At 41.5% G+C, this 26,328-nt stretch overlaps 1 protein-coding gene across 1 annotated transcript; it reads right to left on the bottom strand.

Annotated features, from left to right (window-relative positions):
• Positions 1-265: 265 nt before the first annotated feature.
• Positions 266-26,014, bottom strand: NCAPG (non-SMC condensin I complex subunit G). The gene is made up of 21 exons (XM_063309854.1): positions 25,867-26,014; positions 24,898-25,104; positions 23,833-24,061; positions 22,752-22,897; positions 21,376-21,460; positions 18,160-18,352; positions 17,023-17,163; positions 16,407-16,547; positions 15,028-15,151; positions 14,040-14,129; positions 12,571-12,750; positions 11,843-11,953; positions 10,853-10,972; positions 9,163-9,381; positions 7,161-7,342; positions 6,224-6,389; positions 5,912-6,073; positions 4,984-5,146; positions 3,368-3,448; positions 1,796-1,865; positions 266-493 (listed from the first exon to the last, which is right to left on the bottom strand). The coding sequence occupies exons 1-21, from the start codon at positions 25,972-25,974 to the stop codon at positions 376-378; spliced, it is 3,036 nt and encodes a 1,011-aa protein (XP_063165924.1). The 5' UTR covers positions 25,975-26,014; the 3' UTR covers positions 266-375.
• Positions 26,015-26,328: the final 314 nt, after the last annotated feature.

Genomic DNA, 26,328 nt, shown 5'->3' with positions numbered 1-26,328 from the left:
AACTAATGCTACTAGTCTTTGATGGGGAGACTCTGTTAGTAATTTAAAAGGTTTCTGGCTTTTATGACTAAAAAAGTTAGCATGTACTTTGCTATGTATTTCTCATAGTTCGTAACAATCCATGTTACTGTTTTATTGATACAGTTCTGTATTAGAATAATTTTCATTTTTAAATTCTTACAGCTAAAAGCTTCCAAAAGCTGCCATATTAATAAACACAGTACAGACCATAACTCTCAAACATCCTTATTGTGCTCTATTTTTAAAAAATAGGAACAGCAAAGAGATATCTTTGTTTGAAATGTATCACCTTACAAAGATCTTTTTTTATGCAACACATAAAGCAAAGTTCAGTGACAGACAGATTTGGTTAACCTATTCTTTGTCTAGAAGCTTGGAGAGATCCATTCTGGTTTTTGCAAGAGCTGCAGTTTTGGCTCGGCAGGATGGTCTCGGATGCACCAGGGAAACAGGCTGCTGAGTTTTTCTCCCACTAAAGAAAGATGTCTGAGATATAATGGCTGCAATTGGACACACACGGTTCTTTTAAAATTAGAAGCCACCATCATTTAGCCTTGTTAGGACAGCTCCCCTGAGTTCATTTTATTAAAAAAAATATACACAGGAAACCAAGTCATAAATGTGTTTATAAGAGTAAGTTCATGCTTGTCATTGTTTTTCCAGTAAATAATAACATTAGACAATTCGCTTATTAGGTACAGATTACTGTCTTTCCATGGATGCTTTTGGTCAAATTATTGATTACTTAAAGACCAGGTCTAAAAGCAATTACTGTGATTTGTTGGCATCCAACTCTAGTTTAATGAGGGACCAACTTATATTGGATTTCTCTTGGGATTTCTCTTAAGATTAAAGCTTAGCTGGTTAAGTAAATCAGTTTGTTCAAGCACGTCCAAGCCTTTATCTTCCCTCATTAGCTCAAAACTATACATACCTGTTTATAACTACATTTTGGTTTAGTCACATTTTTATTAATGTATTGACATTTTCTGACAATCCTTTAAAACAGTAAAAGAACACGTTTGAATGTTTCCTGAGTATTTCTGTGGAAGCTAGTTCTCAAAAAAGTGGGAATGCCAAAACAGATACAGTGGAAAAGATCCATCTCCAGACCGTCCCACTATTTCTCTCCATTTTCAGCTGAGCACAGTTGCGATTACTTTCCCTCCATGAGAAGGTGCCAACACCACCACTACCCTCCTCTTCCTCCTCCTCTTCTTCAGCACAATTCCACTCCTGCCCCCTCTCCTTCAGCTGCTTTGGACACCAGCCTGCAAGGTACCCGTGTCACTAAGGGAGGGATGGAAATGGGGCATCAGCAGCTCCATGAACTGGCACTGTTGCCAGTGAGTCTCTCCTAAAAGCCTCCTTCACCACAGATGAACTAAAGCCCCATGTTGTTCCTGCTCTGCTTCCCCACTGCAGAAGCCTTTTTTCATGGCTAACTGCAGCCAAGGGCGCAAGCCAGCAACAGCCAGTCAAATTTAGAAAAGCCATCCAGGTGGCACTGAGGGGAAGAAACAATATCCAATTAATCAGCCCTATTTGATGCTACGTAATGTTCTTCAATAAATTAAGCCAACTCAATTTGCTGTCGTTCTACAGATAGAAATAGACAGATGTACGTATATATACTTAGTGCAAATGATCAGCCAGTTCAGTTCTGAATAGCACTGAACAACCAAATGTTTTTTAATCACAAAGAAAGAAGACTATCAAAAGCACAAGTCTAATCCTAACAGCAGGAACTAAGTCAGATAACACAAGGAATTACCTTCCGCTTTTGGACACTGAATTTCTAGAACTTCTTCTGTGCTCAGTCTGCACCTCTGTTTTTCTTGGACCTAAAAGGGACACACAACACACATACCTGGCTGTTTAAAAACAGGAACCTGTAATTTCCCTAGTGGTGCTTGACGGAAAGATTGCACGAGTGAAGCTACCCTATAATTGAAGAACTTCTTGCAATCCTCTCCAAGAGTTGTTGGGTGTTCTACTGACTCAACAACGTCACAAAGATCTTGAGCTCAACCCTTTCAGAGGGACCCTAACATTACAGCTCCCTCTTCCCCCAGCGAATCTCCTAAGTGTCCGGAGTTGGTGGGCGTGCACAAAGGTCTGTCATCCCGTAAGGGGTTGATCCCATCTGAATTTACATCTAAAAATAGCCATCCCCATCCCCATATTTTGAGTATTGGCAGGATGTTCCTGGAGATAAATCTACCTGACTGTTAAGATGACTAGGAGTGTCTCAGACAGACAGGTAGGTGTGTGGGTATGGGTATGCCCATTCTCTTCAAGGGATCCCCAGAAAATGAATATGACAAGAACGGAATGAGGTGTTGGACAACGTGAAGGAAGAACAGACGAAAGAAGGGAAAAGGTTTTCTCCACAGGCCAGATGTAAAGAAGACGAGGTTATAAATCCCATGTCATGGCCCAGAATTCTTAATGCAGAACACAAACTAAGTCACCTTTCTCCCTTCATCAAAACATGGAGGCTTCTGAATGTAACGTTCTAAGTCAATTTGCACTTCTGCAGAACAATACAGCACGCAGTGAAATAATCGACAGCTTTTTAAGTGGACTTTCTTCCCTTCCCTTCCCTTCCCTGGGGTCCCCACTGCAGAAATGAAGTTGTCCTAGCATTTGTCCTAGCAGTTACTAACAACGTCATATGCATTGCTGGACCTCCTTCATTCACATTCTGAACTTCTTGTTTGGCTACTTGACTGTATTTCCATTAAACCTGGCATGGACCAATTCAATTGCTTTCAAGAATTTAGTGTGGAGGTGAGTAACCCGCACCTAACAAATCTCCCTAGATCTGTCAATGAATTTTGGTGACACTTTTGTTTAAAATAAAGGTGAAAAATAGGTGCATTAAGTAGCTTGCGTTGAATAAAAACGCATAAAAACGGGCCAGAAATTTGTCCCCTCTGCATCTTTCCCACTAAAGACTTCACCCCTTGAACCCCAATTTTTTTAAAGAAAGTGGAAGTAACAGAGGGAGTCAACTAGCTTCCTCACTTAATTGCTTTTGAGAAGACACAATTTATCCCTTCTTCCTCCCGCCTTCCAGCTGTTGGTTCTTCCTGGAACAAAGTAGAAACTCTGAATCAAGGAGCCCTTGTTGCAACAAAATGCAGGGCACTACACTTGAAAAGAGCCAACACAACACAAGCCACTTCAGTGAAGTCAAAGTGGCCCCAAAAGTGAGCCGCCACATTTTCAGTTCAGCTCAGGCACGCACTCACATACACCCTTGATTTAGCCAAGCAAGAAGTCGTGATAAAGCTTCACCAAAAAAGAAAAGAAAAGTATATTTGCTTCAGAGGATCATTACCTTTTGTTGCTCTGCTTCTTGTCAATCTTGGCTTTAGAGGCGTGTCCTCTGTCTCTTCAGTGGGAGCGATTTCGTTATTACCTATTTAGGACAACACATCACCAAAGAACTCAGACAAAGTTAATGCCTGTGTTGTTATTCAAATCAGAGCCTCTCATGCAAATTATGCTGAGGAACACAGCTCCTAATTTTGGGGATGCAAACACAAGGAAGTTCTCTGGTGCCCCTTTCCAGGAGCTTCTGTAGGTAAGGGCCCCAGTCAAGGCTAAGTTAGTCATTTGAAGCTATCCAGAGAACCTCTTCAAAGCGCAAGAGAAATTTAACATTTGCAGTCTGCACAAGTTCTTTTTTTAATTAAAGGAACAGCAGCCATATTCCTAGTCAGCAACTTCAGAACAGCCCCATTCTGAGCTCATCACTACGTCTCGACCCAGGGAACTGGTAAAGGGGGGGACAATATATGAATGTATGTATGAATGAATGAATGAATCTGTTCCAACTCAGCTTATACGTCCTGTTCCCCCTATACAGTCACTGATACTGTATAATTTCTTGAGCAAAAATGTCACCGCACAACTTCAAAAGGGCATAAACAGTACTGTGTCCAGCATTGGAAGAGCCTCAACCAACCAGTAAAAAGCAGGCAGAGGGGAAACACGCTTGGGCCAGGACTTGCATATTGTCCAGTCCCAACGTGAAGGCCAACATATTAATGCCAACACGAAAGTCATCCACACACTTCACATTTTAAGGGCGTTATGCAAAAATTGAGCGACTCCTCCCCTGCTGTAGTACAAACACAACACAAGAATCCCTCACCTATCCCATCCCCGGCAAAAGGAAAACCATAATGTAAACCTTTGTTAGAGATTTTAAAGTTAACACCATCTCTAGGGGATCAGTAACTCAACAAGCAACAAAAAACAAGGTAAGGAAATAAATATAAAGTAAAAAAATAAAATAGATGCTGAATCACTTTCCCTCCCTCTCTCTTTCTTTTTTACAGCTTAATTCAATTTCGATCAAACACTGGCCTGAGTCACACAAAGTGAAAACTGTGGTTTTAAAAAGCCGAAAAGGTCCTGGATACACAAACCACATGGCTTAGCTGCTTGATGTTCTGTGAACCCAAAAAAAGCTATCTGACTTCTAACTTCCTTTTAAACTGTTATTTTTTTTAATATGTGTAAACAAGAATAAGCAAAAATACAGCAGAGACCTCAGTATTAAGCTTAAGATAGAAACCTTTTCAATTTAATGTATTTTGCCGTTGTTCATCAATGCCACATTCTGCTTTCGATGTAAAATTCAAGCAACCTTATGCTTATCAACATTAACGTTTTAGGAATCATAGTTAATAGGGACAGAAACTTTCTTTTTTTCTTTATCTTCAGAGTTCTAAATTATCTAAACATCAGAGTGTTAATAATCTCCAATCAACACCGTAAAAATACCACTGTGCCCAAACGATATAATGTACTACTTGGGTTTTATAGTAATACAACACAACAATATAAAAGGAGAAAATAAAAAGATACTGTGTGAACCACCACCCTGTCTAGAGAGTCTTCTCTAAAGAATTTGAAAAATATAGCACAATGTCTTCTCTGAGTTACCTTCCTCGTTCCAGTCAGTAGATGGTTCCTTGCAGTCAGAATTTTCTTCCGTTACTTCCGCGACGTCCCTTTCTTTAGAAACATGTCCACCAATGTGGCTTCCCTTGTTTAAGCTGTTCTTCACTTTCACAATCATTTTTAAACACATTTTATCTTTTACTTTCTGTAATAATAGAAGGTAACAAGCAGCTTAGATAAAGATTCAAAAGCGTATGCAATGTGCATTTGTCCGACCCTAGACATGCATTGGTGCTGGAAGGGAAGGTTGGGGTTAGGAAGTTCATTAACAGATCGAAACCCAAACAATACATCACTACGAATAGTACATAACTGCAAACAATTAACGTGGGATAGTCTTATAAATATTTGAAAACTGCAGAAGTCAACTCAAAACTGAGTCTTGGAATCAATGGACTACAATCAAAGGTGGTGGAGAAATAAATATGTGATTCCCCATTGAAGGGTTCCAAATTCTTCATGCGGTTCTCTGGCTTATGGCCTTCTCAAACCGAGAGTAGCTCCTGCCAGGGGTGGGGTGGGGGGCTGAGGCAGGATTTGAAAGCACTTGGTCCTTCTTCAGCTCTTGGCCTGCAGCCACCCTTTCTGCCCATACAGGTGGGGCCAAAACTCCAGTGCTGTGGCTTCTGTCTCCTTCTCGGCATCACCCAGAAAAGGTTGGCAGGGAGGTCAACTCTGCTAAGTCCAAGGACAGCTGCCAGACCCACGTTACTTTGACGGGCGCATTCCAATGGCACCCAAAGGACTGGCACAGGGCGAACCTGAGAACAAGAAGAGTTCTCAACAAAGTGGCTGGAACTTCGGCTCACTCAAATTTTCTCTGCTGTAATAATTTCTCCTCCGCTAAATTACGTTGAGGAAAAACAATAATCTCATATAAATAAGATAAGATAATTAGACTATGGGTTACCTCAGAGATATCCTCAAGTAAATCCATGAGGTCTTTTGTGAAGTCCTTACTGAGTTCTAAAGAACACAAAGGCTTTGCGTAGATCCGGACATCTGGCGAGCTTGGATCCATCAAAATTTCATTGCATATTTTCAGTGCTAAATTATCATGAACTGTCGGACCCTGAAAAAGTCATTACAATGTGGCAATGCCTAATTAAAAATTGTCTACAATTTCATCAAAAGCATCACTGCAAGGAGCAGGTGGCCTTAACCCAGATTTTGTGGGTTTCCTAATCTCAAATCTCACATTCTCACATACAATTCACTCTACCTGGTAACTCCGAGGGTGTTGATTCAATCCACTGGGCCTTGTCAGATCCACCAGAAGTTCAGCAACATTAGCTACGTCAACTTCTGACAATGGTGATGACGCTGGGGCATTAAATAATATTTGCAGCGTTGGAAGGAAAGCTTCTTCAAAGCACTCCTGATTAGTTCTGGATTTTCAAAATGTAGAATGTGAGGCCTTAATGCAACACAGCATCAAATGTACCCAACTACATCAATTCTCAAACTGACACAACAAGAGGAACCAATCCTAACTCCAGATGAAAGAATAAGGTGTCCTGTGAAAATGGCATCAGATGCAAATGACAACATACTCTATTAACAGCTAAAGACAGCAAAATTCCCAGCAGTAGCTGTGGCCATTAGAAACTGGTGCACTTGCTCGACAAAGAGCCCAAATTCTTTAGTATTTGTTTCTCTTTCACAACTCTTGACTGCTTTGTTCATCCCACCCATCTGACACCTTTCCTAACCTTTCATTCCTGAGCTTGACTTATACATTATGTTGACTTTTGGGATCTTGTAAGTTGTTTATGTCTTGTACTTAAATGTAAATCTTACTGTGGGTTTTTCCCTTTTCTACAGTCTATGGTCATTTACTAAACAAATAAATAGATACCTAATAAAAGCCTTACAGACTAAACCACAGTAAGATACTCATGTACAACATCTAAAAGTATCCGGATGATAAGACTGAAATCTTAGGTCTATACACCAGGAAATAATTCAACAAAGGTTATTTTTAAGGAGACAAACAGCAAATCACACTGTTAAGCAGTGTCATCATTCAGATAAGAAAACCTCACAGTATTTTTCTTATTTTCAATTAAGTTCACTTTGAGCTATTTAAAATACAGAAAAAAGAAGTGAAATACACACATCCACACTCATTCTTTATATACATATATAAAGAACTATACCTATTTGAATATGCAAACAGCGGGAAAAAAACTCCCAAGGCATGTCGGAGCTGGGTGTCCCCTTCCATCACCGGATTATACCACAACAGAATCAACCGAGAAAGAACTTTAGGGCTGATTAGCCGGCCAGAAAATATGAGCTTCGCCAGGCCCTCCGCAGCTCCCGTTCTAAGTTCTGAAAACTGGAGAAGAGATTGACACAAGTGTATTCCAGCATTTATTCTAGAGGAAATTGGAGCAGCCACATCTACCCTACTGAGTTTCATTCTGCAAGACGGAATTTATTTATCTACTTTGAGTCAGTCCTGACGAATACACGGCCAAGTCCCTGCAGTTTTCTTGGCAAGGTTTTTCAGAAGTGGTTTGTTTGTTTGTCACATTTCTTTACTGTCCAATTCTCGTATACGATGACTCTGGGCGGTTTACAGATGATAAAAATAACAGATCACTATACATATTTATATTTATACTGTATTATTTTAAACATAAATATAAAAATACAAAATATAAAATTCAAGGTGGCAAATAAAGATCTTATCATTGGCCCCATCATGGCGCCAGCCACCCCTGTGAGTAGCTATCTCCCCTCCCATCCCAGGCCAGGTGGCATAACCAAGTTTTCACTCCCTTCCGGAAGGCCGGGAGAGTGGCGGCCTATCTTACCCCCGGCGGTAGCTTGTTCCAAAGGGCGGGTGCCACGGCAGAGAAGGCCCTCTTCCTGGACAATCGGCAATCCCTCATGGACAGGGTCCGTAACATGCCCTCCCTGCCTGCAATGTGCTTTCAAAATTCCAAATTTGCTTACTACATCCAAAAGTTAGTTTGGTATTCTGTAGTGCTCTGGACTTGTATCCTTTTCAGATGCATGCCTTCAAGTCAGTTTTTTTTTACTCCTGGCAACTGCTTGGACTAGTCCCTGCAGTTTTCTTGGCAAGATTTCAGAAGTGGCTTGCCATTGCCTCCTGCTTCCTAGGGCTGAGAGAGTATGACTAGCCCAAGGTCACCCAGCTGGCTTTGTGCCTAAGGTGGGACTAGAACTCATGGTCTCCCGGTTTCTGACCTGATGCCTTAAACGCTACACCAAGCTGGCTCTCTCTGCAAGATGAATAGAATGAAAAAGACCCAGTGGTTGGAACTTTTTAATATGAACTTACGTTGTCCAATTCCGGAAACCCCCCTTGCTTTCTACTTTTAGGAAAGTAACTGAGATTTTCCCTCTTCAGTCAGACCTTTTCGACTTGAGTTAGCTTTCTTAGCAGTTTTAACTTTGACCACAACCTTTTAGCTGTTCATACTTTATCTGTTATTGTTAAACAGTTGGAGTGCTCTCTGGGCCAAAAGACAGGATATAAATCCTAAGAACATACATGTGAAAATTCCACAAAAACTACAATTGAATGTTCTGAGATGGATCCACACTCAGTTATACTTAGTATACATCCATTCATTTCAACGTCCACTTAAAACTTGATAGGCAAGCATCCGATCAAGATGCTATCCAATTAAAGAAAATCATCACTATCCTGGGAATTATGGCTCCCTATCACACTTAAAATAGATTTTAAAATAGATGGACACTGTGTCATCAGATTACAGTATTTGTGTTAAGCTGCCACTTTTCATCTGTGAAGGCGTGTTTCAAATGTAGACAGGGCACCGCTCCTTCCAAAAAAACCCTCTTGGCTTTTGCTCATCTGCAATGATCGGTTTGCAGGAAAAGGAATTAAACAGAAAAACTCCCACAGTATCCTCAGCTTCAGAAAGAAGACGCTGTTAATCTAAAGCCAAACGGAAAAAAAAAAAGGCAGCTCTTCCTCAGAACTATTTCAAACAAGTCTCTCTCCTAACTGACATCACGTTATCATTTTTTGTCTTCTCATGCATTTCTTTTGTGGCATATTACGAGTTCCTGTCAGGGAAATATTACGCAGAAACCTTCTCTCTCTGTTCTTCCAAGCGTGAAGGTAAAATCTGCATCCATCTCTGCTGGTTTCAGTCTTACCTCGCTATCCAGAAACCCAGAAAGAAGCTGAAGAAGGTTGTGAGCAGTAGCTGTTTTTTCCTCTGCTTCCTTAGCAGTCTCACTTTCATTTTCTTCATCTTCAGTCTGAACATCTTTCCCCTTTCTGTCTCTGAAGGGTTCTATTCCAAATATCATTAGCTGGTCAAAGACTGCCTTCAAAGCGCTCAATTTTATCTTCATTTCATCAATTTGCAATATCTGAACAGGGTTAGAAAGACAAACAGGACCTATGAATTAAACTATAATTCATTGGCTGAGCCATAAAGAAATCCCCTTTGACCCTCGCCTGCTCTTGGTCTCTTTAAAGCAGTTCCAAACTGGGCTATAAATCTGAACTTGACGAACGGCCTTATCAAAGCCCATTTGTTCCTTCAGACATGCAGTCAGGACTGCACCACTGAAAGACAAGCAAAGTAGCCAATTTCCAGTGAAATGTAGTAAGTGTAGAAATTGAAGCAGGAGACTTCTGGGATGCAAGGAGCTTCCATCTCCCCTGACACTCCACCTTCACCCTTCCAAAATGGCCCAGAATTGAGCTGTCAACATTTAGTCAGCATTTTGGAGATCTGGAGGGGTTTTTCAGGGTTAGGGTCTTCCTTCTTCTGTTCCCATCCTTAACCCCTCCTTCTTCTTTTTCAGTGGCTCCCCACCCAGCCCCATTCTGCTAATGTCTCTGCAGCCTCCAACTGGCTGGGGGAACAAGTCACAGCCCCCACCCTGGGAAACTACTCCACCCTATCCTACACCCTCCAGAACACCCTTCTATCATAGATAGAGGACAATGGGAAGAGATGTCCATTTTCAAGTCCAACATTCAGAACACCAGGCCTTGTATAGATGCTGATAATACAATTGAAAAGTATGAGTATTGTTGAATTGGATTTATTTTAAACAGTGTGTGAAAGGTTTAGGCAAAGTGAGAAGATAGGAGAAGACCACAGTTACTTGCAGCAATATGGAATGAGGGCATTTTGGTGGTCCAGGTTTGCCTTGAACCAAGTTTGCCTTGGACCAAGAGGTCCCACGTTGCCTCCTTTTTTCACTTAGAAGGGTCAAAGTCAGAAGTTCCACTTCTCAGCTATAGTTCCTAGCATGACCATTACACAGAACTTATGGCCAATTATAAAAGACAATTGTTTTCTCCAACTGGCTATTTCTCTGCAGCTCCCCCTTAGCATGGTCTATTGCATCGTTGGCCCTTCTCCAAAATTGCAGTGTGCCAAGGAAGTGGCTCCCATCCACCTGCAACAGAGTCATCTCAGCCCAGGGAGGGAGGAAGCATGAGAAAGAGATTCAGAGTAACTGCCCCTTAATTACGGTAGGTATAAGTTGATCTGGATAATTACTTTGATAGGTTTTCAAGATTCTGTTGCATTATACTCTAATAGCAATAAAGATCTTTCCAGAAACCTAAGTGCTCCATGTTTTCTGAGTTGGCCAGCCTCACAGGGCCTGACATTAAACTTGAAAACATACCAAATCAATTATCCTGCATAATTTATACCTACTGAAGGTGGAGTTACTCTGGGTCTCTTTCTCACATCTCCCAGCTCCTCTGGTCTCAAGAATATCTTCTGCAACAGCCCAATTTCCTCCCTTAACTGTCTTGCTGCCTCCTCTGGATTCCCAAAGTCTACCAGACATTTCATGAGAGACGAAACCTATTTACTTGCAACAGCAAGGTGAGGTGCTGACTCGCAAACTCCTTGCTCTGCAGGCCACAGCAGCCCAAGCACAGCACCGCCATATTTCGTACAGCGGGATGGGTATTAGTAATTCCTGGAATGATCTAGAACAAAGAACAAACATAGTAAGACATATTTTTCAGCAGAGAAGCTTGTAGCTGCTTGCTGAGAGAAGAAGCTCATCTTGGTAACCAACAGACAGGGGCATCCACAGGGGGTGTTTAAAAAGCCAGGATGGAGGGCCAACTGCCAGCCTGACTTCTTTGACATCCCCCTGAGGATGCTCCTGCAAACAAGGAAGTTTGAGCTGATTTCAACAAAGGCTCGGGTAGGTAGTTGAGTAGACAAATGGATTGTTCAAATTTGCTTGGAAGACCTATATAAGAAAAGAATTAAGTTCTAACTCCATAAGTGTAAAAATAGTAAATCTGTAACAGATATAAAATCTGATCTCCTCCTCCTCTGGCAGAAACAAGGGTGGGAGATTCCAAGCCAAGTTGCCAGGAACTGCCATAAAGCTGGAACTGATTCCATCCTCAGTAAATGGGTATCTAGCAATCCATCAGTAGGCTGAAGTAGAAAAGCTGTGTGAGGTGTCTACAAGGTGAGATCCTCTCCAGTTCAAACAAATCCATTTTTGGTCCTTATCTGCCTTCCTTCCTTCCTTCCTTCCTTCCTTCCTTCCTTCCTTCCTTCCTTCCTTTCTTTCTTTCTTTCTTTCTTTCTTTCTTTCTTATTCACATTTCTATCACCACCCATCTCCCCCTAAAAGAGGGATTCTAGGCGGTTTACAATAAAATTCACCTTAAAACCTCAACATCATAAAATCTTTCATGGATATAAGTCCGGAAACAGAATGCAGAAACAAGGATGGCTACCCAAGACAGAAAATAATATTTGGGACCACACACATACTCCTACTCGGTATACATTTTCTATATTGTGATACACATCAACCTTACAATGCCACATACCAGGGATTCAATTATTCCATCCAATGTGGGTCCTAATCCTTTGGAAAGCGAGACCTGCTTCAGAAGTTCATTGCACATCATCAAGCACTTCAAAAGTGTTTCTGGATCACTCTTTTAAAACAATAATATCATAGTTTAGTTCAAGATTTCTGCTCCCAACAACATCCAAGCTGCTTTCCAGGAAGCAAGAACAAAACCGTGAGCAACATTCAGTAGAACTAATGATGTGTTTCTGCATGAAACCAAGCAAAATTTGACCCTATATTTATCAGAGAATCCAGCTGAAGAAAGATGGTCTGTTCAATCAATGGGCCATCTAGAGACCTTTTCTGGTTGCACCTTGTTCCAAAGCAGCATCCTCTCCCGCAAGCAACAATCACTCTAGTTCTCCTATTTCATGTCTAGTTTTATTCTGCAATGATGCAGAAGTTGGATTTTTTCCTATCCCTTCTACATGAGAAATAACCCACGTGTAGGAGGCTTGAACAGTAAAAACTAGGTAGGTAGGTAGGTAGACAGAGACAGACAGACAGACAGACCAGTATTGTGGGCCATTTTCATTTTCTATTTTTAACAGGGGACACTAGCATCTCCAGATGAGGTCATAGCAGGATTTTCAGGTTTCTCTTCCTGTTCTAAAAAGCCATTTCAAACAAATCATATACACAGCTCCTCACATGTAAATATGAAATCACAGAAAAGAATAGAGCCAATTGAAAATGCAAAACCTTTTCCACGCATATCTCTTTGGTTTCAGATTCCTCCGCCTCTTTCAACAGGCCGCTCTTCACGCCTTCCAGCTCTATAATCCTCTCTTTTAACACAGAGGCGTGGCCGAAGTCTTGCACGGCCACACACTTCTCCAGAGCATCCTTTGCTTCGATAAGTTTCACTTTTATTTCCGACAGCTGGAATGAAAACAGAAATTATGCCATAGAGGTATTGGGTATTGTATTATGGGGCCTCTAAGAAAAGTAGACATCTCAAGTTGAGCTTGACTGCTGGTTCCTGCATTCATTCAATTTTCTTGACAGTGGCAAGGGATTTTATCATTGCTTTATTGCAAAAGATATTTTTCATCTTCCTAAACTAGTCAATAACCCTGGGATTTTCTGGTCCCCCATCCCCATATTAAAAGGGCTAGACCCTTGTCAGTTCCTGAGATCAACCAGGCTTGGATAAGTTCTGCCACCTCATCAGAATCTGGAATCAGTAAGCTCTACCGATATGAAATTTATGCAACATGAACATTAAAAATGCTATTATTAGCATAATTATTTCATATATCTTTATGCTTCTCTCAATGAAAACAGCATCTTGATATAGTTTGTTATAAAGTAGGATACAGTAAAAATAAAGATGCAATAAAATATGCAATAAAGGTGTTTTAAAACAATATAAAGCAGGGAGAAGAAAGAACTAAAGCAAACATGAAAACTGTTCATCACACAGTCTCCCAGCAAAGACCTGGGTGAAGAGACAAGTCCTCAAGTAATAAAAGAAAAGGCACTGAGAGGAATCATTTCAGGGGACAAAAACACAACAGTTGAGCACCCCATTTCTCAAACCACGAAAGACAGATGGTAACATCTTATTCAATACATTTTTAGAGCACTCCCTATGCAAAGGTCCCTCCGACCTTGTATTTGGCTCAGCTAATGGGCAGCCTTGTATGGCTTCAACGGAGGGGACCACGGCCAGGAGATCCACCCTGCAACTTGGCCACCATCTCCTGGACCAGCTGCCCCTTTCAGACCAAGGGCAAGGGTGGCTCAGCGAGGGAGAGGCCACATTGACCCAAGTGTGAAGTTACCAGGGTGCACCCAACCGTAGCCAAGCCTCTCTCTGCCCAAGGAAGGGCAGCGGGGAGACCAACCAGACGTGGAAGTCTCTTGGGCATCCTGCCCATCACTCTACTTGTTTTCCTTCTTTTCCTACTTGGACTTGCATACACCAAAAGAAAACAAAATCAATTGCCATCCATATCAAGATTTATAAAAACTTTATAAACCAAGAAATTGAAAAATTGCCTTCTCCCTGTTCCTATTAATTAAATTCTCTGCATTCCTGGGAAATCACAACATTCAGATTCTTCAGGAGTTGCAGGAAAAAGCTGGTTACGACAAGAATCCAGTTACTGTCATTTCATTTTTTAAAAAAACGAATTGCTAAACAAAGTGGCGCAACCCCTCCATACCTTAAGCTCTTGTTTTCTTATCTTGCTTGCATCTCGCTGCTTGTCTACTGTCACAATGGCGTCCCGGACCTCTGAGATTATTTCAGCAACCTGAGAACGCAAATAAACGCCAACCTGAAATTGAAACAAGTCTAGCAAACCTAATCTATCCCTGTTATAAAGCTAAACAACAAACACCCATTTCTGGGGGTCCTTTGGGAGATGCTCACATTGGGAAAATAAATAAATAAACAAACAAACTCCCCCAAACTTTACACGGCCACAAATCTTTGGGCGAAGCCATCTCATCGCTGGTGCTTTGGGGAAAACAGCATCCCTGTTCTTTGGAAGGAGCCTGCTTTAATAAAAGTTATCTTGAAGACAACTTGAAGTTATCTTGATGGCTCATCCTAAAGACACGTTGGACCTCTTTGGATGGCAGTGCCCGCAAATCCTCTCCCATTCTGACTTTCCAGTGAGGAAGAACAAGCAGAGTGGTCCTGAGCCCATCTGGCTTGACTTCCAGATCAAGAGCATCAGCCTGCTGGTTTCTGACTGCTGGAAAATGGGTCCAGGAGTCCCTTTCAGCTATCAAATAATCCAAACATCTTCCCCAGGTGTTGGAAAGGCAGCAGGGATGCTTCAGAATTGGGAGGAAAACCAGTTGTGTCTCTCATCTGTTGTGGGGATGAGCAAAAATGGTGTGGTGAGGATGTCTGCCAAAGTTGTAGGAAGATCAAGCTGACCCCTCACAATTGCAAACTGGCCAAGCACTTGAAAAGTGCTTTATTAAATATAAATAAACAAATCTCCCTAAATACACGAATATTTACATTTGAGGCTGTCAAGCACAACTCTATCCAACAACTCTATTTTAACATCTGAAAAAAAAATGCAAATTGTTTACAAAGGAGAAGTGGATTCAAAACAGCCACATTTGGCTCACGCAATTGCTCTGAACACCTCCCTAAAGCATGAAACTGTTGAAGCTGCAGTTGGAAGAACATACCATCTGGATTCTTCTGTCATCATCCTTGAGAAGACAGAGCAGCTTTTCCATCAGATGGGGTACGAGGGACACTGACGAGGCTGGAACCATAAGGATTTCTTGTAGGACACTCAGCATTCTCTTCCTTCACCAAGAAAAAAGAAAAAAACATTTATGAAACAACAATACTCATGTTATTTGAGCTTAAAGTTTAAGGATTCATTATTTGGGGGCGGTGTCTATATTTTTGATATATGGGCATCGCTGTTTCCCCTCCCAATCAACACACACCAGATCCCAAATGTTACAACTGGAGTTTCTTCTCTGCTAGGAATATAGTAAAACAAGAGCTGCACATAGGAAGACTTTTCCCCTTGTAAGAGGAAAGCTCTGACTGATGCAGAGAAGGAAGCTCATTTGGCTACAGAGTGAACTCAGCTTCCACTCAGACTCCCACTCCCTGCAATTCTGGGAAAGGGGAAACATTTTAGGGCAGAAAGAGAAAACATCTAAAAAGTGTTCTGTAGCTGGACTACAAATGCCCAGCCTAGATGGTCAACTGGACGGTCTTAAATCTCAGCTGCTTCTCCTGATGTTCTCCTACCCTCTGCCCCGTTTATATTTTCGAACCCTTTTTCTCTGGGTGATCCCTTCCCTCATTATCTGATGATTCTCGGAGAGGGGAGGAAATGAACAGCAAGGCTGGATGCTGCCTCTGTTGTCCCTCCCAAGGACCAGGTAACACCAAGGAATTGGCTTCAAAAGTAAGTAGCCCAATGAAAAAAAACGACAACACATGAGTTGTGATGTCACCACATGAACCCCACCCTTTCATACTTGCATCTTGACACTGAACACAAGCAGAGAAGTCATGGGATGTGGCTTGTATTGTGACATGTTCTCCCTACACGGAGGAAGCAACAACTTTCTGATGGACATAGGCACTTCATTGTGGATGAAGCAGGGAATCAGGGTTCTCTCCTCCTCCTCTCGTGGAGTGAGAGCTCTGTCTTCAGACCAGCTAGGGACATCCCACAAGCCAGATGTTCCTCATTCCTGCTCTTTCCCACTGATTCTCCCCCATTTTTGAAAGTAATTCAAGCATTAAGTTCTTTTCTACTCTAAAACGTTTACATCGTGTGATTGTATGAAGTACTATGCTCCCTTGGCTCAATAAAACTATGAGTGGGAGACTTACAAGCCGCTTGAATCAATGTCAATGTGTTATCTTGGTTCGCTCAAAGGGATATCATCAGATAACATCCCTCCAAGTCAGCCTGTTCCTTTATATAAGCATTTTAAATATAAATTGTATCTTGCAAAAAGAAAAAAAATCCTCTTACCCCTCACAACTAATTGCATGAAAGATAAACAAATCTTTTTTTTTTACAGAGCCTCACCTTCCTCCTTCTTCAGTGATATCCATGCAACCAATCATCAGAACCAGCTGCTGACCTATAAATTCTTTGGTCATCAATTGTTCAATGCAGGTCATATCTTCCTTTTCTTCCTCGCTGAGAACCTGAACGCTCTGAAAGTAGCTTAAGGATAAGAAAATGATTATTCTGTCAAAAGGGATTGACCTTTATCTCCCTGCCAAGCCTAGGCTGTTGTATTAATTCAGAGCCCTTACAAATTACAGCTGAAGACACTGCCTACAGACAGCATGTTGATCTTGTCCTAATCTTTATCAATGGCTGAATATTTAGAAAATTCTAGACAGACAGTCCAAAATCACAAGACATCTGAAAGAGCCTCTCCTTTACCCAGCATGGTACTGTGAATCTACTACACAACTCATCCAATCTGCTTTAACTATCCTTATTATTTCTGCAGTGTCCCCCTGCCCATCAGATACCTTCATTACTAACAATCTTCTAAAAATCAGTTTGTTGATTCCAAAACAGCATCAGAGAACCTTAAAATCAATTCTAATAAGAATGGTAACTGTAAGAGGTAAAGCAGAAGGTGTATTGAACCAACACTGTAATTTTTTAATTAACTGCATTAATTTACCTCAACAGATAATCTGCATAGATAGCAGGCTCTGGCAAGACAGGTTCTAAGAATTCTTCTCCTTTGGATTTCAAGTACTCACAAAGAGTTTTCCAATATAAGGCACTCTCTGCAGTCAATTTTTCTATTGGAATGGTTTTCCTTCAAAAGAAGAACATGGACACGCATCAAGTTTCCATCAAAAAAACGAACCCAACTCTTTTCTTGTGTTAGTTATAAACCAGGAAACTGCAGAAAGCAATCACTGCCAGCTAATATTTCTATGAAAACCAAATACTCTACATGAAAGCAAGTTGCTGAAACATATTACTGTATGTTTTGTTTTTTACCTTTAAGAAATAATGTCACGTGAGTATACTCTTGATGAAAAATTAAAGGAAGAAAGTTTCTGTTCTCTAATATTTACCTATTTTATTTGTTTGTTTGTTTTTACATCCCACCCTAATCTAGCAATCTTCGGTAGTTTATATAATGTATAATATAGCAAAAAAAAAAAAAACATTAAAACATCCACAGGAGGGTTAAAATGAAACACCTAACAATTGCACAAGATGGTGGCCTATAAATTTGATTTCTGAATAAATAAATAATTTAAAACATCTTTCCCAGTACAAGAACTGAACAACTAATAAAAAACAAAAGTGAAAGAGTAAAAGATGACACAATGCATACATTTAGAAGAACGTTCCCCAGTTATACCTCATTTCCCCAGTCCACTTCCTTGATACGTACGTCTCATGAGCTCAGCCTTTTTTCTTTAAATAACATGCCACAATTGGTTGATTCATGCAACGTGCCTAACCCTTAAATTACGTTTGATTGTTAGCATTGTCTGAACCTGCCACTACAGGGAGAAGACCTTATAGCATTCTGGTAATGTTCTGGGAGAATTGAATTTGTTTACATTTTTCAAAAGACACGAATCAGCATAGACAGACTCAAAACACAGCAGCTGCACAAGTTCCAGGAAGAACATGGGCAGGAAACGACGTGTGCCTTAAAAACAAACAGCCCCCGGACCCAACTGACTTATCTTGAAATGAAATTTTAGGGGCAGAAGACTTTAGCTCACGTTCCTGCTAGAGGATGAAGCCTTCTCCGTCCCAGGTGAAACCGCCACAGCTGTATTTTCCCTACCTGTCATCAAGTTCTGAAAAGTTTTTAATCAGGTCATGGAGCGGAGACAGCAAGAACAGGGCATTAAGGGCAGGGACGCCCACTTCTGGGCAACTCTCCACATCTAGAAGATGGAGCAGTTCTAAAATGTTTCCTTCAGTCAGACGTAACCAAGCTTGTAGAAGCTGTTTCTGTACCACTTCTTTCACACATGCTATGAGAGAGAGAGAGAGGAATTCCAAATCAGATATATACAGTGTATACGCACACATACATAGTAAAGGTAAAGGTTTCCCTTGACATTAAGCCCAGTCGTGTCCAACTCTAGGGGGCAGTGCTCATCTCCGTTTCAAAGCCGAAGAGCCGGCGTTTGTCCATAGACACTTCCTTTGTGGTCATGTGGCCAGCATGACTAAAAGGAACGCCGTTACCTTCCCGCCGAAGCGGTACCTATTAATCTACTCACATTTGCATGTTTTCGAACTGCTAGGTGAGCAGGAGCTGGGACGAGCAACAGGAGCTCACCCCGCCACGCGGTTTCGAACCGCCGACCTTCCGATCGGTAGCTCAGCGGTTTAACCCGCATACATACACATACTATATATGTAAAAGTGTGTCTGTGTCTATAATCTATCCATCCATCCCTAAAATATTCTGTGGAAGTACTTTGTAATGCAGGGTCCAGAATCCTAGCTACAGGTAGTCCACACTTAACAACCATTTGATTAGTCACAGTTCAGACTTATGACTGTGCTGAAAAAACGGGCTTGTGACCAGTCCTCGCACTTACAACCATTGGCGTGTCCCTGTGGTCACGCGATCATGATTTGGGCACTTGGCAACCAGTTTGCATTTATGACCATCGCAGCATCCCAGAGTCACATGATCACCATTTTCAACCTTCCTGGCCAGCTTCCAGTAAGCAAAACCAATGGGGAAACCACATGATACACTTAACGACCACGTGGTTTGCTTAACAGCTGAGGTGATTTGCTTAACGGCCACCGCAAAAAAAGGTCGAAAAATCAGGTTGGATTCACTTAACGACTGCATTGCTTAGAGACCAAAATTCTGGTCCCAATTGTGGTTTTAAGCAAGGACTACCTGTATGCCATCTATCCTTAAAGACTGCCTGATCAAATGAAATATGTAATATATTTACTAGCTGAGTGCAAGACATTTGGAGTCAACCCTCTAGAGCAAAATTTCCCCCCAGTGTGAAATGGGCTCTTTTGAGTCTCCTTTCACTCTCTCCTGGGGCCTTTCAGCTCACCCCCTGCCTGGTCCATGCCACCCCAACCTCCACCCATCTGCACCTTCTTCCCATCCTGCCTGTCCTAACAGCCAGGAAACACGCTGAGACAAGGAACTGGTCTCTAATGTTTATTGCTAGTACATAACAGGAATCCTAACAAACTGAAGAAGCGTGGGAAAACCCAGACATATAAACCCCAAAGGTTAAGGCGGTCCCGATCTGTGTCTCTTTGAATGGCTGACCAATTCCTCAGTGCTACGCATGCGCTTGACAGTCTGGATGGGAGCCCCCTGCTTGCCATCCTTACTCATGACACTGCCCATCTGCCTTCTCTCCCTTTGCTGCCTCTTCTGCACCAGCACGGGTGGGGTCCAAGAGTGGGAGGAAGCCAATGACAGACAGAGGGAATCACTCGTCCAGGAGGAGGAATATAACTCCCAGCCTTGCTTCTCAAAGGCCAATGCCACCTCTGGCCCAAGCAAAGCTTGCATTTCTGCAAACAGCTACTAAATTTATCTGTGTAACTGCCTGCCAGCCAGTCAATGTAGTCTGGCCAGGAAACAGACGCTACAAGGAATTCTACTTTATTGTTGTAAAGCAAATAACAGCATCTTCAAAGCCTGAGGATGTTTCTCTTTGCCTCCTCTTATATCCAACAGAATCAAGGTGGGGTTATTTTGAGTCTTACACTTTCCTCCTTTCCCAGGCTAAGTTCACGCTGGCTGGGGAATTCTGGGAGTTGAAGTCCACACATCCTGAAGTTGCCATGGTTGAGAAACACTGCTCTACACTGTCTTTCTTCACCTTCTCAGATGACGAGAGTAAAAGGAAGCCTAGGGGAGAGTTAAGATTCTCACAAAAGAGATTGCCCTATCATCAATATGATGTTGTTTTTTCGTTTAGTTGCTTCCGACTCTTCGTGACTTCATGGACCAGCCCACGCCAGAGCTTCCTGTCGGTCGTCACCACCCCCAGCTTCCCCAGGGACGAGTCCGTCACCTCTAGAATACCATCTGTCCACCTTGCCCTTGGTCGGCCCCTCTTCCTTTTGCCCTCCACTCTCCCTAGCATCAGCTTCTTCTCCAGGGTGTCCTGTCTTCTCATTATGTGGCCAAAGTATTTCAGTTTTGCCTTTAATATCATTCCCTCAAGTGAGCAGTCTGGCTTTATTTCCTGGAGGATGGACTGGTTGGATCTTCTTGCAGTCCAAGGCACCCTCAGAATGTTCCTCCAACACCACAGTTCAAAAGCATCGATCTTCCTTCGCTCAGCCTTCCTTATGGTCCAGCTCTCGCAGCCATAGGTTACTACAGGGAACACCATTGCTTTAACTATGCGGACCTTTGTTGTCAGTGTGACGTCTCTGCTCTTAACTACTTTATCGAGATTTGTCATTGCTCTTCTCCCAAGGATTAAGCATCTTCTGATTTCCTGACTGTATTCAGCATCTGCAGTAATCTTCGCACCTAGAAATACAAAGTCTTTCACTGCTTCTACATTTTCTCCCTCTATTTGCCAGTTATCAGTCAAGCTGGTTGCCATAATCTTGGTTTTTTTGAGGTTTAGCTGCAAACCAGCTTTTGCACTTTCTTCTTTCACCTTCATCATAAGGCTCCTCAGTTCCTCTTCGCTTTCAGCCATCAAAGTGGTATCATCTGCATATCTGAGATTGTTAATGTTTCTTCCAGCGATTTTAACCCCAGCCTTGGATTCCTCAAGCCCAGCATGTTGCACAATATGTTCAATATTACGGCTATAGGTAATTTAACATAAGGAACTTCTATTACTAATCCTTTTCTGGCTTACGGCTGTAATAAAATTATTTATTATTAATCCTACGAACATCCCACTGGAGTTACTCTAAGTTAAATTTCACCCTGTCTCCCATCACTACCTAGACGCATATCAAGCATGTCATTAGTACTGGAAAAAAGAAAAAGAAACTGCTTTAAAATGTTTAAATTAAAATAAAAATGTTTTACCTGCTCTGTCATTAAGTCCTTGCTGCAAAAGTTTTACTCTCTGGGCTATTGTCAAAGCTTTGACATGCACCTTTTCTGCCAGCACCTTTAAAAAATGGTTTCACATAGTTTAGTCTTTGAATAACACAGACTAATAGCATATAAAACAAAAGACATTGAAGGACAGTCAACACAATTTGCAGTGTGCCTCTGAAACTGTGAAGCAGCAAGTCACAAAGCTAACACAACCACAGAATTAGACATTCTGCAATAATCAGCAATGAGCTGCAGAATAAGAGGCTTAAGTTCTTTCAGAAAAAGATTCTGACATCCCAATATGAAATTACTAGATGCAATTTAAGACCATATCTGCTTTTTTGTATCCTGCCATTAAAAAAAAAGTCATGAAATCTTATGACGACTCCCTCTGTCCCTAAAAGTAAACCCCTAAAATCTTCAAAAGGTAATGCTCACTTCCTGTCCAGAGAGATTCTTTTTAACCAGTGCCTAAACCCAAGTCCAGGGATGAAGATTTGTAAGTGGTACCAACTCCAGCATACTTGGCTGCTGGGATTGTTTCTTTGAGCAGACTGGGCATATATTTTGATGTGGATGTTCTGTTAATTCCTACCCACAACTGTCTGAATTGTATAGCAGTTGGCGATCATATTAAACAGTAGAAGAAGAACACTCCAATATTTATGTTTTTGATGAACCTAGAACCCAGAATGTCAAAAAAAGCCATAATGGATGAAACATAGTACCTAACATAGCCAGTATTCAACTTCTACTCAAAGTTCTCAACAAGCTGAAATTAACTTACTAGCCAAGGATAATACTAATGCATTCACATCCATAGAAACAGTACAAAAATGGTGTTGCCTCCCCATCTATTTGGGGGCCATTTCAAAGAAAGATCTCCTTGCAGAACCAAGAGAGATTTTCAGCATTTCAACATAACTGGCCTGAGGAGCTATTTCTGCAATTATTTTTTTATCTGTTCAATTGTGTCCGATTCTTGGAGACTGCCTGGACAAGTCTCTGCAGTTTACTTGGCAAGGTTTTTTGTAAGCGGTTTGCCATTATCTCCCTCCCTAGAGCTGACAGGGAGTGCCTGGCCCAAGGTCACCCACCTGGCTTTGTGCCTAAGGTAGAACTAGAACTCACGGTCTCCCGGTTTATAGCCTGGTGCCTTCACCACTACACCAGACTGACTCCTGCATTTCCTCAGATACTGATAGATAAAAACAAACATATCTGTTAACTTTAAAATATTTTCTTATGGAGTGTAATCCATACGTAAAGACATACGCCTCTACCAGCCAAATTCCCCAAGCGTTCGTCTAATTTTAACACAGAGGATGCATAGCAAGTGACACTACCGGATATTCATTTACCTGATATGCTAATTTCCTGACTGCCTCCTTTACATCCATGGTACGACCAATAATTTTGGACAGAGTTTTAACTGAGGGACCAATGCAGGACAACACAGCACGCCTTACTTCTGAGTTGGAGTCAGTCTCAATTAAACTGTTGTAAACTGGGAAGAAAAAAGTATTAAAGCAAGCCTGTAAGTGATAGGAGTAACAACATAAATAAAATAGAATGCAGAGAAGCTTAAAGAACTTCTCCAAAACGTTCTGGCTTCCAAGCTGAGGGACCCAGCCAGCTGAAGCTCAGCAGGAGCTGCCTGGACATCTCAGGAGGACAGCCCTGTGCTCTACATTTCACAGGATTGCTACTAACAAACACTTTGCAGCCAGAAGCTCATGACTGTCGTGTAAAACTGGATAAATCCCACAGGAAAAGCTGACGACCAGCTACTGTTGAAAGCTGACTTGCTATTGGCTAAACCCTTTCTCTACAAGCAAAAATCCTTTTATAGGAAAGTAATACCAGAGCTAAGAGGAACAACACACATTTTATCCTCAGTTTTTTTAAACGTAAGATCTTGTTCACAAAATTCTTTGGATTTTTTTTTAACATCATTTTGCTTCAGCGGGCATCTCTTTCAACACGAAGAGAACCACAAAAGAAAATTTAAGGAAAGTATCGTTAACACTTAGTTCTTATGGATGATGACATTCACACTGCCAGTCCACCGAGCTCCCAAACCTTCATCCCCTGAGTTAACTATGATTAATAATCTCAGCTGCAATCCAAACCTCGCCAAGCTGGCTCTGATTCCCATCTTGAATGCTAGTTTTCACTCAAGAGAGACAACTAGGTGAAAAACAAATTGCGATGCCTTTCTGACATCAACAATGTCTACACTTCCTTCTGTTTACATTTCTTCAGAGTAAGTTCTGTGTGTTAACAGTGAAGCCTGACAGCCAAAAATCAAAAACAGCGTGAGTTTCAGGAGTTTCTGCTGTATTAAATAACGCATAAAGTTAAAATCCTGCAGCTCACTTTTTTAAGAACAGCAGAAATAAGAAAAGTTTAACAAACCACATGAGTTGGGAAGGAACGTACTATTCACAACCGGACACCGGTCATCGTTGGGATCCTGAAGCCTGGACAGCGCCAGCACGGCTTGGATCCTCACATTCGGTACTTTGTCCCTTGCTCTCAGCTGCATGGCATTGTTAATCTGATCAAACAGTTCATCCTCAATCTGAGCGTTCTCTGGCAGACTTTCCAAAAGTTTATTAATAAGTTGGCACACCCGAAATCTGACTGCCTTGCTGTTAGCGTGGTGGGACTTAAAAGAAAGACAAAGAGAGATCCTTAAACATTCACCATGATTGCGGTTATACACCTGAAGTTATAGGTATCAAGGATAAAAAATCAAGGATGAAAATATTTTATCAAGGATGAAAGCTCCGGCCACACAATATCAGCTGAAGTACAGAATTTTATTTATTTTTATTTATTTACACCTCAAACTTAGTCACCGCCCATCTCACTCAGAAAGCGACTCTGGACGGTTTACGATAAAAACAAGAATAAATCATCATTAAAACACAATAAAAACAATGTTCTCAGACAAAAATGCAATCCAAGACGGAGGTGTTAAGAGGTCTTAATCTATGAGAGCACCTTCAGGGTGCTAACCACCCCCGTGATTGGTTCCTCCTCCTCACACCCTGTTTACTATTTTGTTTACAGTGACAAAAGACCCACCACAGATGCTGATCCACCATATTGATCTATTTCCCCTTTCTCAAGCACAGAAAATCAGGCCCAGCCCAGAAAGGACCTCTGGATGAAGACACAATTTTCAGCCATTTGTGGAATAGATCTGTGGAAGCCACAGATTTGTGCACAACACACACACACCCTCTACAAATGAATCTCCTATACAAATGCATTTCAGACACCCTCGCTTGAGAAAAGACCATTATCTTTGCACTGCTCTCCTTCATTAAGGCAGAAAAAGCTTTTCCACCCAACATGATACTAATCCGTATAGATTAATATCCCTTGGGCCATTAATAGCTTATTTTTGCAGTTTCAGACGGTGTCAGATACATGTTGTAATGAAAAGTTTTATCCATGGCGCACCCATTACGTATTATGACTTTACAGTTATGGTACCTCGAGGAGAAAGGTGAACAGGTAACTCAGAAAGGGGTTCTCCATTTCTTCCTCTTCAGCATCCTCCTTCTCTGAATTACAAAATGAAGCCAGAAACTTGGCCACGAAGTTTATCACTTGGTCTACTGCAGGTTCTCGTTTGTAGAGTACCAGGGCATACTTAAGGTAATGAACAAACTCGCCATGAAAGCTGTCCTTATCCTGTAACTAGAAGCAGGAATTACACCATCAGCTCTTGGAGAAAAGGCAGGATACGCATCGAGCAAAAGGTAAGCCACCACAGAATTCAGTCCAGACATTTGCAGACCTTCTTGCTGACTCCTCCCATTCACACCGTTTCTCTCACCACCATCTCTCCTTAAACTGGCTTTCAAACCAGCCACGCTTACCTGCACTACCAAGGGATTGTCGAATATCGATGGGGGACCTGCGGCTTTGCCAACCCTGCTGAACACAACTCTGCCAATCCCAGGAAGCACGGAGCAGGGTGAGGAACATTGGGAAGTTAGTTCCACAATGCCTGGAGGGCCACAGAGTAGCCACCCAACTTTAGGAGACCATCCACTATTGGCACTTTCTTTTTCCACACTTGCTCAATCTCAGTTTTAAGATTTTTACATTCCTCTATTTTTTTCAAGTTCTTTCTCATTGGTGGGTCTCTCTCTCAAGCTACAGCAATGGCAAATATCCATACTTGTTTCTCTGGAACTACAGTTGTGTCTGGCTTATTATGGGCTAAATGGAAGTCCCACAGGATCTTGACCTCTTTGTTCATAACCACTATACCCTCCTCCTCTTCCTTATCATTATATTTTCCATTTTCGTTCCCTTGATTTCCCATGCTTCCTTAAAGCCTCCATGCTTTTCACATCTGAAGTCTAATAGGTAAAAGAAGGGGTGTACGGTGACTTTTGCAAACCAGTGTGAGAAGTCCCGTAAAAAGGACTGATAAAAACAAACAATACTTACTTCATTATATGTATGCTTTAAAGATGTCACCAATTTTGCATGATTTTGGTGAGGTTTCTGAGCTTCCTCAAAGGCCTTCCTAATATCAAACAACTTTTCCCCTTTCATAGCTGCAGTGAGAAGGAAAAATGCAGAAGTATATTTTACTTTTTAATATATTTTATTTTTTTTAATAATGATGGTTTATATTTTTATAATGATTGTATTTATATAATTATTGTTTTTGATTGTTGTAAGCTGCCCAGAGTCACTTCTTGTGAGATGGGCAGCTACACAAATTAGATAGATAGATAGATAGATAGATAGATAGATAGATAGATAGATAGATAGATAGATAGATAGATAGATAGATCAAGGAACGGTTGTCATATCCATTCAATCAACTAGTTCCTTGATTCTGCAGTGCCCAGCTGTAGTGGTGTTTCATTTTTTGCAAGTGTTCAATGCATTCCTTAGTGTGAA

Source organism: Candoia aspera, chromosome 8, assembly GCF_035149785.1.
Source record: "Candoia aspera isolate rCanAsp1 chromosome 8, rCanAsp1.hap2, whole genome shotgun sequence".
In the NCBI taxonomy this organism is placed as follows: Eukaryota; Metazoa; Chordata; class Lepidosauria; order Squamata; family Boidae; genus Candoia; species Candoia aspera.
This window is presented reverse-complemented; position numbering and strand designations above follow the sequence as displayed.